Source organism: Ambystoma mexicanum, chromosome 3p, assembly GCF_040938575.1.
Source record: "Ambystoma mexicanum isolate Mex_15411 chromosome 3p, UKY_AmexF1_1, whole genome shotgun sequence".
NCBI classification, from domain to species: domain Eukaryota; kingdom Metazoa; phylum Chordata; class Amphibia; order Caudata; family Ambystomatidae; genus Ambystoma; species Ambystoma mexicanum.
The window spans coordinates 28,208,684-28,224,093 of NC_090925.1; the positions used below are offsets into that span (position 1 = coordinate 28,208,684).

The following is a 15,410-nucleotide window of genomic DNA, read 5'->3' on the forward strand; positions in this document are numbered from 1 at the left end:
TAATACACAAACCTGGCAAAGAAGAAAATCAAACGGACGTCTTCTCTCGACATCCGCTCACTGGAAGCAGATCCTCGCGTAATAGGGCAGATGGTTATATCAACTACATAACAAACCACGCAATGCCACCCACGATCACAATGACAGAACTCGCAAAGCACACAGCCGAAGATGCCACGCTGGCGTTAGTGATGGCATGCATCGGGAATGGAAGATGGAAGTCAGGGGTAGAGGCGCTTCAGGCAAGTCTGGTGCTGAAGGAGCGGCTAGTCAAAACACTGGCAAAGTCAAAGGAAGAACTATCATATCACCATCATCATTGTTATTAAAAGGAAACAGAGTAATCATACCAGAAACCCTCCATCAGAAAGTGATCGAAATAGCTCATGAGGGTCATTGTGGAATCGTCTCCAATAAACGCATGTTGCGAAGCAAGGTATGGCTCTCAGGAATGGACAGACTCATAGAAACATTGCTAAAATACTGCCACATCTGCCTCATCTTGCAAACCACAGTGTTTCCTGAGCCATTACGCATGTCAGAGCTGCCAGAAGGAGTATGGGAAAAAGTGGCGATAGACTTCTTCGGACCCTTAAGTTCAGGGGAATACGTGCTGGTAATGCCAGATGAACATTCTTGCCACACTGAGACTGAAATTGTGGCGTCCACTGCAGCGACCGTGCTGATTCTGCCACTCAATTGGATTTTCTCAGCGTTTGAAGTACCAAAGGTATTCAAATCAGACAATGGGCCGCCATTCACCAGCAAGGACTTCCAGAGTTTTGAGAACTACCTGGATTCAAACACAAAAAGATTACACCCCTGTGACACCAGGCGAATGGTGTGGTAGAGCGTTTTATAGCCAACATTAAAAGGGCAATCCTCATTGCAACCATCACACACATGCCCACTGAACAAGCACTCTACCAACTATTGAGAGACTATCAAAACACACCTCATGACTCCTCAAGCAAATGTCCGGCAGCAATCATGTTTGTGGGTTCTTTCTGATGCGGGCAAGCCGGGGTTGCCTGTCATGTTACCCCTAATCTATGCAACGATTGTGACGCACTGCTGGTCTGCCACCAGTGCCCTTTGCAATCCCACTACAGCCATGCAGCATTTGCTGACTAGCCAGACCGGCATAAGCAGGGCTTTAGAGAAGATCAGCTTCCAGCTATTAGACGGCTATCTGGCCTGGGTGGCCAGCATGCAGTTCCACAAGCTGGGGCTCACCAAGCTGCACGCCGCAGCTGGGTCAGATTGCACCAGCCACCTACACACCAGCATCGAGGAGGGCCTAGCCGTGGAGCTGGCATGCGCCTTTGTCTACCACTCTGCCATGAACTTGGTGCAGCAGACAGACGTTCGCTATCGAGTGCACATCATTGGTGTGATCGTTGCCATACTGGTGGGAGCAGCTGGACAACTAACTGGGGCCATGCTCAATCCAGCTTTGGCTTTCTCACTAAACTTTTTCTGCCAGGGAAGCAGCTTCACAGACAACGTCGTTGTATTTTGGGTAGGATCTATTGCAGGAATGATTCTATCCGTGGGACTATTTGATCATCTCATTCCCGCTATAAAAAGGCTTAGGCGTGGACCTGTAGAACCCGAAAAGACTGAGTAATCACAAACTACGGCATTTGAATCTGATGGGACCTCAAGTATAATTGCTGAAGATCACTTTCATATGGATGGCATTGTTTCTGCTCACATCTCAGCAAGAAAACTGCATTCATTTTAACCATACTGATTAAACACAAGACTGCAAACCTAAATTATTGTATGCATCTCACAGGAATATGTTACATTCACAGTCGAAACCCCTACATGTCTAGAAAGAAATACTACTTAATATAGGAATTTGATGTTTTCTTAGTAAAATGTTTTACACTAAAAAAAAAAAAAAAAAAAAATGAACCTGGAAATGCTGACCGCGCATCGCGCGTGAATAAAGTTCAGTTCCTGCATGAAAGCCTGGTGCCCGGATGTCTCTATTGTGCGCTGCATGCTGCGCGAGGCTCGGCACACCCCCACCTTCACATAAGACATCACACCCCATGCTATATTTAGTTATGTTATGTTACACCATAATAAAAATTGCCTCTTTGCTCCCCTCTTTCCAGTACATTACAATACCCTGTTATACTGCTTCTGTTTTCAGCCTCCAACGCGCCACTCTCGCTCTCTTCATGCCCTTCTCACCTGATGCACCTCAACTCTGGTAACTTGCTGCATTTTCTATATTCTATCTTAAACTTCTCTATTCTTGGGCTGTTTCCTGTTTATGTTCCACCCCCTCTCCTGCTTCTCTTCTCCCGTTATTTCCTGTTTATATTCTACCCCTCTCTCGTGCTTCTCTTCTCGCGCTGTTTCATGTTTATATTCCGGCCCATCTCTCCTGCTTCACTTCTCCCGCTGTATCCTCTTTATTTTCTACCCCTCTCTCCTGCTTTTCTTCTCCCGCTGTATCCTGTTATATTCCACCTCTCTCTCCACCTTCTCTTCTCCTGCTTTTTCCTGTTTATATTCTACCCCTGTCTCCTGCTTCTCTTCTCCTGCTGTTTCCTGTTCATATTTCACCCCCTCTCCTGCTTCTCTTCTCCCGCTGTTTCCTGGTCATATTTCACCCCCTCTCCTGCTTCTCTTCTCCCGCTGTTTCCTGTTCATATTTCACCCCCTCTCCTGCTTCTCTTCTCCCGCTGTTTCCTGTTCATATTTCACCCCCTCTCCTGCTTCTCTTCTCCCACTGTTTCCTGTTTATTTTCCACCCCTCTCTCCTGCTGTTTCCTGTTTATTTTCCACCCCTCTCTCCTGCTGTTTCCTGTTTATTTTCCACCCCTCTCTCCTGCTGTTTCCTGTTTATATCCCACCCCTCTCTCCACCTTCTCTGCTCCCACTGTTTCCTGCTTGTCTGCTGTCTTTCTCTCTCTCTCCTGCTAGTCCTGTACCTCACCCTCTCTCTCCTGCTTGACTTCTGCCTCTCTTTACTGTGTATCTTCTGCCTGTCTCTCTTGCTCGCCTTCTGTTGCCGTTTCCTGCTCAGTTTCTGTGTGTCCTACCTCTTTCTTCCACCCCTGTCCTGCTCATCTTTTCACTCAGTCCTCTGGTTCGACTTTTATTCTCCCACCTTCCCTTTTCAGGTGCTCTTAATCACCCACTGCACTGCTTGGTTGGCATCAATCTCTCATTCCTCTTTTTGTCACCCTTTCCCTGGTGTCTTTTCGCTGTTTCTTTTTCACGCTCAGCTTTGACTCATCCATCTCTTCTCTGACACTTGCTCTCCTCTCACTTTCATCCTTCTGTTTTCCTTCTTTGCTCTGGGTACTTTTCCCGATTCCCCCTTTGCTCTCCTAATGTCTTATTTGTGCGTTTTCCTTGTTTTTTTCCATTTCGCTCACCTTCTAGGTCTTTCCTTACCGCTTGCCTTCACCGCCACCCTCACTTTACACGCTGCCCCTCTCTTGCAGGCCTATGAGAGCTGGCTGAAGAAACAGAAGCAAGAAACCGTTTTGCCCATGCTGGGCCTCAGCCACCACCAGCTGTTCTATGCCAGCTTTGCCCAGGTAATGCACAGTGGCTTGCTTGCAGCTATCCTTTTAGTGCTCCACCTACTCGTTTTCTTGAGCAGCACTTATTTGCAGTTTCTGAGCATAATCTTTAGCCGAATAACAATATCTATCTATCTATTGGTGCTTGTAAAGCACATGCGGCATCTAAGCACTATAGCTCAGGACCATTTTGTATCTTGTGTTAGGCACTAGTTAAAAAGATAGGCTTAAGTTTTTGCCTGAAGCCTGAGAGTTTCTTAGTGGATTTGAGGTCGTTCTTGCATGTTACTTCCCTTGCTTTCTGCTTTCTTTTCTGTTAGGTGTTTGAGATTTCCCCGCACGCCGCTGCCATGTTCATGGTCTCCAGGCGGAAATGAAAAGGAAGGAGGGTTGGGGAGGGTTACTTGGGACATGATATGATGGGTTATTTATTACCCATAGGTATCTAAGCGCGGGCGCGGGGATCGAATCTGTGATGCTCCATGTCGTCTTGCTTCCAAGGCGAGCACGTTGCCGCTGAGCTATCCTCCCGAGGAGCGGGAGAATGCAAGATAGGTTTTGTGTGCTGTTGACGGCTTCATTTAAAAAAAAAAAAAAGGGTCACTGTGTGCTGGGTTTGCTTCTAGGTGGCATGGGTTTGGTGTTGTGTTGGTCTGTGAGTCTGCATGGGATTGTTTTGTGCATCTGTGGTGTAGTGTTGGAAATTCAGCATGTGATGATGGAGTGGGTTGTTGGAGAAGCTGTGAAGTTCACTGTGTGATTTGAAGTTGGTGCTGTGGTAGAGGTATGCGTGTGTTGCATTTGGTGCTTAAGCAGTGTGTGTGTGGGAGAAATGGAACGTTTCCGTAGGGTTATTGGTGAGAAAGGTATGAGTGCTCTTGTAGGCTACTTTGTTTTGTTTAGGCTGAAATTCCATTATATGGTGGTACAGATATAATGCTTTCTTTTTGTTGACCTTTCCCAGATTGTTTGAAAAGACTGGGCAGGCCAGTTTGGCTGCATAGGTTTTGACGGCGCCATGGTTTGAGGTGTCTATCCTTGTATCAAGGTTGGGCTGTTTTCTTTGATGGTGCTTCCTGTTTAGATTGGTGAATTAAAGAACCACAATTTTAGATGTTTTCTGAATTTGAGGTCTTTCTCTGTTGTTCATAGTTCCTTCGGGATTGAGCTCCAGAGTTATGCCGAGACGCATGAGTAGACTGATCCACCAAATTTCAGTTTCAAATATTGCTTTGGTTTTAGGCGAATATAATTTCTCGATCTTATGGTTCGTTTCGGTGTGTAGATGAATGAATTGGACACCTTGGCCATGGGTTGCTCTGTGGGTTATGCAGAGTGCTTTGAAGTACCTCTTTATTGGTCTTGGCACATTTAAATATCACCAACACCATTGCAATAGATAAGAGAGCGAGTTAAGGAGAGCTAGAAAAATGACTTTGTGGTTGGCATGACAACTGCAAAACCTGTGGCATAAATGCCAACGCACAAAATGTTATTTTGTCTTCCATTCCGCTGATGTAATCCAATAGGAGCGTGTTTAATAATTTTTTTATAATCAGGCGTTTGGTACCATGTCTTGGGACTGTGTCACTTTCAAAGCAGAGATGGTGAAGTGATGTTTCTTTTGGCAGACAGAGGGAATTAGGCTGTATTACGGCTACTTTCCTGGCCATGTTGGGCTGCATGTTGGTCTCCCTTTCTGGATACTGTTACCAACAAGCAATCATTTTTGGAGAGTTGCAGTACCACTGACACCCTACAGATGTCCTCATCAGAATCTGAGGATTTCTTCTGAACGTCTCCGATCTCGATGTGATTTATTATGAGGACATCTGTAGGGTGTCAGTGGTACTGCACGTCTCCAATCTCAATGTGATTCATTGTGAGGACATCTGTAGGGTGTCAGTGGTACTGCACGTCTCCAATCTCAATGTGATTCATTGTGAGGACATCTGTAGGGTGTCAGTGGTACTGCACGTCTCCAATCTCAATGTGATTAATTGTGAGGACATCTGTAGGGTGTCAGTGGTACTGCACGTCTCCAATCTTAATGTGATTCATGGTGAGGACATCTGTAAGTTGTAGTTCATTGAACTGGCCCTCCCCCATTTTGCTTTCCCACCTCCCCTTGTGTTTTCCCACCTCCCACTTGTGCTGGCCCTCCCCCTCTGTTGTCCCCCATTTCCTTTATGCTTTCTCTGCTCCCCACTGCACTGTCCCTCCTACCCCTTGTGCTGTCCCTCCTTCCCCCATGCAATGTCCTTCCTTCCTCCTTGTGCTGTTGCTCTTTCCCCCTTGTGCTGTCACTCCTCCCCTTGCACTGCCAAACCTGCCCCTTGCACTGCCGCTCCTCCCCCACTTGTGCTGTAGCTCCTCCTCCTTTGAGCTTTTCCTCCTCCCCGTGCCCTGTCCTTCCTCCCTCCATTGCACTGTCCCTCCTCCCCAGCCCTTGCACTATCGCTTCTTCTCCACTTGGGCTGCTGCTACTTCCCCCTTCCAATGTTGCTGCTTACACCCTTGCTCTATTGCCCTTTCCTCCTTGCATGGTTTCTACTCCCTCCCTTGTGTTGTCCCTCCCTCTCCCTTTGTGCTGTCCCTCCTCTCCCTCCTAACCTGAGCCTCCACCCCACCCCTAGCACTGCCGCTCCTTCCCGGTTGCGCAGTAGCTCCTTCCCGGTTCCACTGTTGCTCCTTACCCCCTTGCGCTATTGCCCCTTCCTTCCTTGTCCTGTCCCTGCTCCCCTTGTGCTGCTGCTCCATCCATGTTTGAGCTGTCACTCCTTCCTTCAAATGTTGCTCCTGCGTACCGCTGGTGGTCTATCTTTCATCTATTGAATGTATTTTTGTATTCTTCCTTATGTTGCCATTTATTTCTTCTTCCTCCCCCTGCAGTGCTTCTCTCACCGTCCACTGCTGCCCTCCCATGCTGTCATTTCTTCCTCTTTGTGCTTTCATTCCTTTCCTCCATGCCAAATGTAAAATGCAATAAACAACTAGAAATGCCAAAACTATTGGCTTTGCCAGTGCTTGTTTTTAATGGTAGCCAGTGAAGGGTTCTGAGTGCAGGTGTGATGTGTCCTCTCTTAGAGATCTGAATAGTAATCTTGCTGCTGCGTTCTATGTTCCCCATCATTTTTTGGTGAAGTATTCTGGCATTCCAGGGTAGATGCGGTTGGTGTAGTCTATTCACAACATGATGAGAGAGATGATGGCAAGTCTTCTGGGTGGAAAGGGTCCTATCCGTTTGATTGTGCATCGATGGAAGAAGCACCGACTTGTGGTTCCAGTGGAAGTTCGTTGTCCACTAATATTCTGAGATGTTTCACTACTTTGAGGAAACTGATTAGCCCGAAAAACTATCAGTTACGAGAGACTATGGGCCTCATTACGATTTCCCAGTACAGGAAAAATATTGTATAATCGCTGGTAATTCCAACACTGGCTTTCTTTCCATACCGGAAATACACACTTTTACCAGTGGGGTCCACGGATTTACTTCCAGTCCTGACTTCCCGATAAATAAGGCCTCTACTGGCAAAGAAATACCACAAGGGGATTTACCAGCGTTTCAGCCACCTGGAATATCCCAGGATATCAGGCGGCGGAAACGATAGGGTCAGTTTGCTGATATCACGCAAGAATTACCTGCGGGATACCTGCAAACTCATGATGATTCTCTGCGGGCCTCATTACAAGTATGCCGGGGTTTCGTGTTAACGTGCCACTGATTCTGTATACCCGGCATACTACAAGTTTTGTGGTGGGCTGGCAGGATTTACCTGCAGCTCTAAGCTTCCGGTAATTCCAGCACCCCACCACCAAGAAATGCCAGTATTATCGGCATCGGTTTTACCTGTGCCGGTAATAACGCCAATTCCCCCATGCAGTCCTATGGGACTCCATGGAATGGGGAATTACCACAGCTTCCTGCACTTGAATATGCCAGTAATTCTGGCATTCCAAGTGACAGTAACAGTGGTCCTCATTACAAGTTTGGCGGTAGCCTTGCCGATAAAACTGGCAGGCTGCCGCCAAATTTGCAATATTTTCCTGCACCCGCGAATCGGCAATTACCGGGTCATTAAAACCCGGCCGGACCTGGTAATTGCCCATTCGCGGACGCCGGAAAAAAAATGTCCCCATTCCCATTCGGCCCCATACATGTAATACACTTAGCACACTTCCATGAATCAGGGTTTGTGTAAGCAGTGCAAAGGGACTTTGAACCGTGCAAAGATGTCCATGAATCGAGCCCTCTATATGAAGAGACGCCCAGGTCATGTCGTCATAATGGCTGCCACACATATAAACTGTCTTGTGAAAGCGACCTTTATTTAATTATTTATTTATTTAGTTAGTTATTTGTATCGCGCACCTAGCCCAGTGGCACATTCACAGTCTATGCACAGTTCTATCGCCTAGTGTTAACCAGAACACTTTTGCCCCTCTTGCAGGATGACTTTTCATTTCCTGTTAGAATACTCATGAATTGTTGCTGAGATACAATGTATTTTCAAGCTTCTTCTTAATTATCGCAGAATGATGTCGCAGATGACAGTTGCCCAAGTTGATGAATTCTGCCTTGGGAGGCAGAGTAGCAACCACAGATGCCCCCCTCATGAGACCTCATGTGGCTTATGGCATGATATAACAGTGAATCTGTCTGGCCCTCTCTGCAAGGGTTAACATACATGTGCTGTTTCTTTTTCAGACAATGTGTGGGAGGCAAACCACCGAGAACCTTCGCAGCTTCCTGAAGAAGGACCGGCACAGCCCAAACCCGGTGCGCGTGGCCGGCGCCATCAGCAATGACGACAACTTCCCCGGCTACTTCCAGTGTCCCACCGGATCCCCCATGAACCCACTGCAGAAATGCCAAGTGTGGTGAAGTGAGGTGGTCACTGCAAAGGGATTCCATTTCTATGAGCCCAACGTGCACAGATGTTCAGACACACAACACAGGAACATGTGTGGAGGCACACCATTCATAGACTCCATGGCTGCATCGCCTGCCCAGACTGCAGTGCCAGGAGCCCTCAGATTCATAATCTCAACATTTCTTCGAAGGGCTGTGAAGTGCTACATGTCTCGGGTAGCCCATGCCCAGCTGTGCCAGGCATAGCTGGTTTATGTGCTGCTAACAGCCCGAACCAGGTTCCCACTTGCAGAGGCTCTTGAGAAATGAATGCCCCAGTCTTGTGTACTCTGGGACATGACCTGCTGGTGACATAGAGACCAGTGGCCGGGCATTCTCAGTGCACAGCCTGATCCTCTTACCCACATGTGGAAGCCATGCACAATCCGCTTTTTTATTTAGGGAAGTGGGAGTCCCAAAGTCTCTCTGGAATGCCTCCGCCCTGAATCTACTCGGTGTCCACTTGGAGCAGAGGCCCTGGGAGCTGGAGCTGGCGAAGGGGTTGGCAAGAGCAGGGTGTTGGCACTGACTGAGGGAGGACCGCTGCTCTGCGTGACATGCCCACGGAATCTGTTAGTGTGGAGGGGGTGGGGGGGCACTCTCTAAAGAACTCAGTGATCATCAAAGGGTCTCTGTCTACAGAACTCCCCCTGCCTTCGGGACCGAGTCCTAGGAGTATGACACTGAAAAAGGTTCTACAGACTCACCAAGACACACCGGCCTGTGCTCGAGGACAACACAACCGGTTCCTAAACAAATCACATATTGCTTGTGTCGGAATTTTACCTCAATAAAGGAAAATAAAGGGACAAGCCCTACACCCCCCAATATATGTATTATTAGCCCGAAATCTGTGATGGAAAAGGCTAGTACAGGTTTTACACTGGTTACAATTATGCAAAATCACAGTGTTTTTTCTTCAGCTGGGATTGGTCAAGAACAAGTCAATAATGTCCAAAATGGACCGAATTTCAGGCTTTCTTTACCTTGTCCGTCAATAATGCAGATTTTAACATCACATCTATTTTCTATTAAAAAAAATAAATGATCAAACAGTGAAGTAAAAGTGGTTTATGGTGAGTTTAGCCTCCACCTTTGCCTGCTGCACTTGACACAGGTGTAACTGTGGCAGCATAGGCGTAATAGCCGGTGCAACACTCTTTCCTCACTCTTATGAAAGGGGTCCCTGGAATAGGCATGTTTGTCAAGCTGCCAGTATGGACTATATGTATAAAATACCAACATAGGAATTCTTTGTAGTTGTGTTTTATAGGTGATGCTAAAGTACCGCCCATGAGACACAACTATTGGTTTGGATTGAGGGCTGGGAAGATGACAGCTGCCCTATCAACATTCCTGATAGTGTCACGTGTTGCCAGGTGTGTATGCAGTAGTTCCTATTAGCTGCAGTTGGGTAATGCCTTAAATACTGTTATCTCAATATTTGTCAAGTTAATGCAATTTGCAGAAAAGTGAAGTAAAAGCAGTTTACTTCTCCGGGTCATTTAACAGCTATAAGAATGAATAAATTGATCTCAAACAAGAATACAAAAGAAAGTGTATATCAATATAATTACTGCAATACATCAAATAGGGTTAGTCTTTGAAATTGGCTCACACCGAATATAGTGAATGTAATTATAGGTAACAACTTAAGTCAAATTCAGTGTTCATTCCTCGCGGAGACTGGCTGTCCATCTTGGCAATCCACATTATTTCTTTTTGTAGAACGTTGTTAAGATCTCATCCTCACACAGGCAGTGTAACTTTTTCCAATATTATTACTGGCATCTGGGCCACTGTGTGGTGAAATTCAGTGAAGTGTTGAGACACCGGAGATCGTTCAGATTTTGTCCTGATATTCAACTTATGTTCATTCCAGCACATCTTTGCTTTACATGTTGTAATGCCCATGTAGTAGATGCCACATGGGTATCTGATGCCATAGATGACATTGGTAGAGTCACATGTGGCAGAGTGTTTTAACTGAATAACTTTTCCTGTGTATGGATGTTTCACAGGGCCTCATTACGACCCTGGCGGAATCCGAAAAACGATGGCGGAAATGCAATCCCGCCATCGAATACCGCCCGTTGCGATTATGACCCGTCACCGTAAAGTACGATGCCATCAGCGACACCGTAGTGAACGCCAACGCTAACTGCACCAAGTACGCGCACGCGCGCCCTGCAAAAGCGTAATTTCCGCCATGGCGCAACGGTACGCGAATGCCGACCCCAGCGGACATCCACATAACGCCATCAAGCATGGCGGAAAGTACCATTCCGCCATGGCGAGAACTACGGCATCGCGAACCAACCGTAAATGGCCCTACTGAGTGCCTGTACCCCACCACCTGGCCACATAGCACAACTCCCCGTAGGCGCAATGTAGTCACACCATGCAACCAGTGAAATGAACAAGTCCCCCATCGCATGCCACCAGTGTAAACCATCATGCAAAGCAGTAACCTGAGGGAGACCGCACCAGCCCTGTACACTTGCCAGTCGCCAAACCAACCATCAGCACAAGCACGTACCACACAACTGTACCCAGAAGCCGGAACCCAATGCAGATCACCTCACAAGACATCGCGCCACAAATCGGAATATGCCACATTACCAGCAAAGAACAACGCCACACGGGCAATATCTGAATATAAATTTAATGCACATCAAAATCACCAAGCCCATACAGCCATACGAACATAAACTCCCAACTGATCATCATTACTGTGCGCTGCATCCGCAATAAATGACCAGCTGCCCCTTGTGTGACGCCCTGTACCCTCATGGGACACAGGGGCTACATCAACGACCAAAAAGGCAACATGGAAGCACCCAGGACCGCAGGGCCGTCCCATGAAGTAGGCACTAGTCCAGCTGGAAGGTAGGTATGCTGCTCCTAGCCACTAGTACTGCGTAAGGACATGTGGCCCATTGGCGATCGTCCCATAAGATCGTAATGGAGCTCCACTGATTGACCCGAAGCTGCAGGTGTCGACTGAAGAAGCCATCTGCAGGAGTGGCGTACAGATGGCAGCGGCAGAAGGGGAGGAGAAACCTGTCACCCGAATGAAAAAGGAAATGGCATGGGCATCCGAACTCCATACGAATAACTCACTACATGCAACACACTAAACCTACAACCATATGCATGCTAGCCCACCCAAAAGGACCAATTCCACCCGAAAATCACTTGCGAATCATAACGACATAAATCGAGGTGAATACACTATCACAAACGAGTGTCTGTGTGCATGCGCCTGTCAGAACAGGATCCATCAGATGGGATTATCAACGTGCATAGACACAAGTGACTGAAGGCGCGTCGAGACAGGGAGGGTTCAACAAGGGCAGACAGACGATGGTCCCACTATGGCAGCTTTGCATCACATAGCACAGGGGAAGGGGATAGATTCCAAATAGCCATGTACATGGCAAACTCTCAATTAAATCATCTGTCCATGCATCCATCCATCCATCATTCCCTCATCCCGGTATGAAAACGCCAGAATATCTACTCACATGACATTAGAAATTTCCATTGACCCTGCGCGTAATGCAGCCTGCAAAATCCACTGTGCTCCTGCCCGGAATCCCAGTGTAGTGAAGTTACATGTATATGGGAACGTCCTGCCTAATCGTCCACTACGCTATTGCGCATCCCATACAATTCATATCAATCATTGCATACCCGTCATGGGCCCTGTCCCAAGGACATTCAACAATAGAACGTTATATTCCCAGTCAGACCTGTGGGCGTCTCCACGCCGCTAGTTGAAACCCGAAAGCGCTGTCCTTCAAATTCCTAATTTGCAACATCACGTCGATAAGGCATCTGTGTACGCTTATATTCACAAATTCATCTATGTAGTGCGGCTGTGGGTGAAAATGGCAACTGGCCTCAATCAGTAATGGGACTCCCCGCCCGTCGGTGAACGTCGGTACAGTGCTGCATGAGGGTCCACCGTTGATCGAGCACTACATTCCACTGACCCTTCACAAGTCTGCTCGCGAATGCTAATATAGTATGTGGAACAATGGGACCATAGCAGAATCAACAAATAAACCAATATGCCACTGCCATCTGGATTGAAAACATGAATGTAAATGCAAGATGCCATGCGTCGGATTGCAGCGTTGTGTGCGGGACGTGCTCGCACGAAAGGCATCGCAGCTGACACAGGTGGAATGAATCACCACAGGTGAAGGCAATACAGCCTGAACACACATAAATTGCACACCCAACCCCCTCCCCCAACCACACCCACTCCAGAATGCTACCGGCAGGACTAGCGATGTTGGGCCTGGGGGACCTGATTGCACTGCAAGTACTCCAACTGCAGGAAGAAGACGAACGCCAACTACTCCAACAACCGGCCGCACAGAGGAGACGCAGGAGGAGGAGGAGGCGGAGGAGGGCAAGGCAGGGCCAGCAAGCCCCACCAGCACAGCCACCACCACCACCACGCAGGCAGCCCGCAATCCCACGCCTCCGAGCTAATCCGTTCAACCTCACAGCTGAGCAGATCCACACCCTCTACCGTTTGGACCGGGACACCGTAGCCGCCATTGTCAACATGACACACGCCGACCTTGTCAGCATGATAGATAGCCCAACCGCCATCCCACCCCTACTGAAGGTGGTGTCTGTACTCCACTTCCTGGCCATGGGCACCTACCAGCACACAGTCGGACAGTTGCATGGCATTTCACAGCCACTATTTTCACGGACACTATTCCAAGTGCTTGATGCCCTCCTGAAGCACTCAGACGATTACATCACTTTACCACGCTCGGAGCAGGAGATTACAAACGCCAAAGTGGGATTCCATGCACTTGGCGGCATACCGGGTTGCATTGGTGCCATCGACTGCACCCATGTGGAATTGGTTGTCCCACATGCCATGGAGGTCCAGTACCGCAACCGGAAACAATATCATTCTATCAATGTACAAATGGTGTGTGACTCCAACAGGATCTTTACACATTGTTGTGCACGATTTCCAGGATCAACCCATGATTCTATGGTCTTGCGGAACTCTAGGATACCACGCTACATGGAGCGACACGCAGGGCACCGATCCTGGCTACTCGGTGAGTCTCATTTAATGCATGTGTATGTGGGGTAGGTGATGCGTGAATGACCTGGCAGGAAGGGGGGGGGATGCGTATGTAGCAATGACATTCCACCAACATCCTTTGTTGTCCACATACAGGTGATGCCGGGTATCCACTGAAGAGATGGCTCCTTACACCAATCCGGAACCCACAGAACCAGCATGAGGAGGACTACAACCATGCCCACTCACGTACCCGTGTAGTCATAGAACAGGCATTCGGCCTACTGAAGGCTCGTTTCCGCTGCCTCAGCAGGTCTGGCGGGGCACTCCTGTACCGCCATGAGAAGGTTGCAAAGATGGTCATGGCATGTGTCATGCTACACAACATGTGCGTACGTAGGAATGTGGCCATGCCCCCCGACGCAGAACTGCAAGCACCTGAAGATGGTCATGATGAGGGCGGGGATGTGGCAGCACCTCAAGCAGGCCGCGAGGCACAGGAGGCCCGTGAGATTCGTCAGAGTATCATAGATGCATGCTTCTAGCACTCACGCCTGGTGGCTGTTACATGGACACGGGACTTGTGGCACTGTGTGTGTCTGGGACATGCACATTGTGGACTGTACGCAAAGATAGGCCTCGTACACAAAGATCAATGTCCACACATCTCATTGGATGATTGTGAAGAATTGTATTGCATATGTGAAATGACATTACACACCCAATCGACCCGCCACCCAATGAAGCCCAACACACCCCCTCCACCCTCCTACCTCCCCCCCGAACACCAGTGTCCAAAGATGCCCATTGTCAGTGGGCAGACGCTATTGCAAGCCCCCTCTCCGGGTATCAGGGGCACCCCTGCCTGTAGAGCGCCGGGTCCTCCCAGATCTACGTTGGGGGCTGCCCTGGACGGAACTTGCAACGGATGATGTCTCTGCCTGCTCACGTCCATGCATGTCCCTAAGGGTTTGTGAGAGCTCAGTGAGCACACGGCGCACAGCGGCAAGTTCACCACATACGTCTTTGGACGTCGCATGCAGTTCCCCCCTCAGGCTCTCGGTGCTTCTCTCCATTTGTTCCCTCAGGCTCTCGGTGCTTCTCTCCATTTGTTCCCTCAGGCTCTCGGTGCTTCTCTCCATTTGTTCCCTCAGGCCCTCGGTACTTCGCTCCATTTCTGCCCTGAGTGTCTCAGTAGATGTTTCAATGGCTGCCTTAGAACCCCCACATTCAGCAGCATGCTCCTTGAGGAGCGTGGCCAGTTGCTGCTGTTGCACGATCATGTGCTCGAGGGACTGTTGCCTCTGCTGGGCCATGCCCATTTGCGGTGGTGTCACAGAGGGGCTGGACGCCTCATGTTGCCTTGCCACAGGCCTTGTGGGGGTTTGCCAGTCGTCGTCTTGTGGGTGCCCCTGCGTGGTTTCCTCTTGGTGTACGGGATGATACAAACAGGGGGATTGTGACAGGTCATGGATGGGTCCTACGTCGACAGCACCGTTTTCTGTGTCGGAGCATGCTGGCATGAATGCTGTGTCACCTATGGTGCTGCTGCCACCAGAGGCATTGCCTTCTGTGGCATCCGTTGGGGGGACCTGTGGTGCTGCTGTTGTGGACGTGCTGGCTGCTGGGGTGCCTGTTGGAGTCCCCTCCAGTGTGCTGCCACTTGATTTGTGCTGCTGCCGTGTCTTGATCCGTGCAGCTGAGGTGGAGGGTCTTTGGCCGTTGGTCTTGGCCCTCTTTGCAGGTGTGCTGGTAGGGGTATCCTGGAGCTCGTCGTTTGAATCGGACCCTGTGGTGGAGTAAAGGAGGGCGAGCGTTATTCATGGGTCTGTGGTAATTGTAATGGCATTGTATCACATTCATTGGGATGGTACCT

General features: G+C 48.8%; 1 protein-coding gene across 5 annotated transcripts in view; it reads left to right on the plus strand.

Moving 5' to 3' along the window:
- LOC138580092 (kell blood group glycoprotein-like) overlaps positions 1-9,522 on the plus strand; it is a 537,793-nt gene extending 528,271 nt beyond the window's left edge. For 3 of the 5 annotated variants that reach the window (XM_069650368.1, XM_069650367.1, XM_069650371.1), the window contains exons 17-18: positions 3,474-3,569; positions 8,266-9,364. In XM_069650368.1, coding sequence (XP_069506469.1) covers positions 3,474-3,569; positions 8,266-8,442 — 273 coding nt within the window. In that variant the 3' untranslated portion in view covers positions 8,443-9,364. Of the gene's footprint in view, positions 1-3,473; positions 3,570-8,265 lie in introns of all 5 variants that reach the window. The other 2 variants (XM_069650369.1, XM_069650370.1) reach the window with 2 other exon arrangements.
- The last annotated feature ends 5,888 nt before the right edge of the window (positions 9,523-15,410 follow it).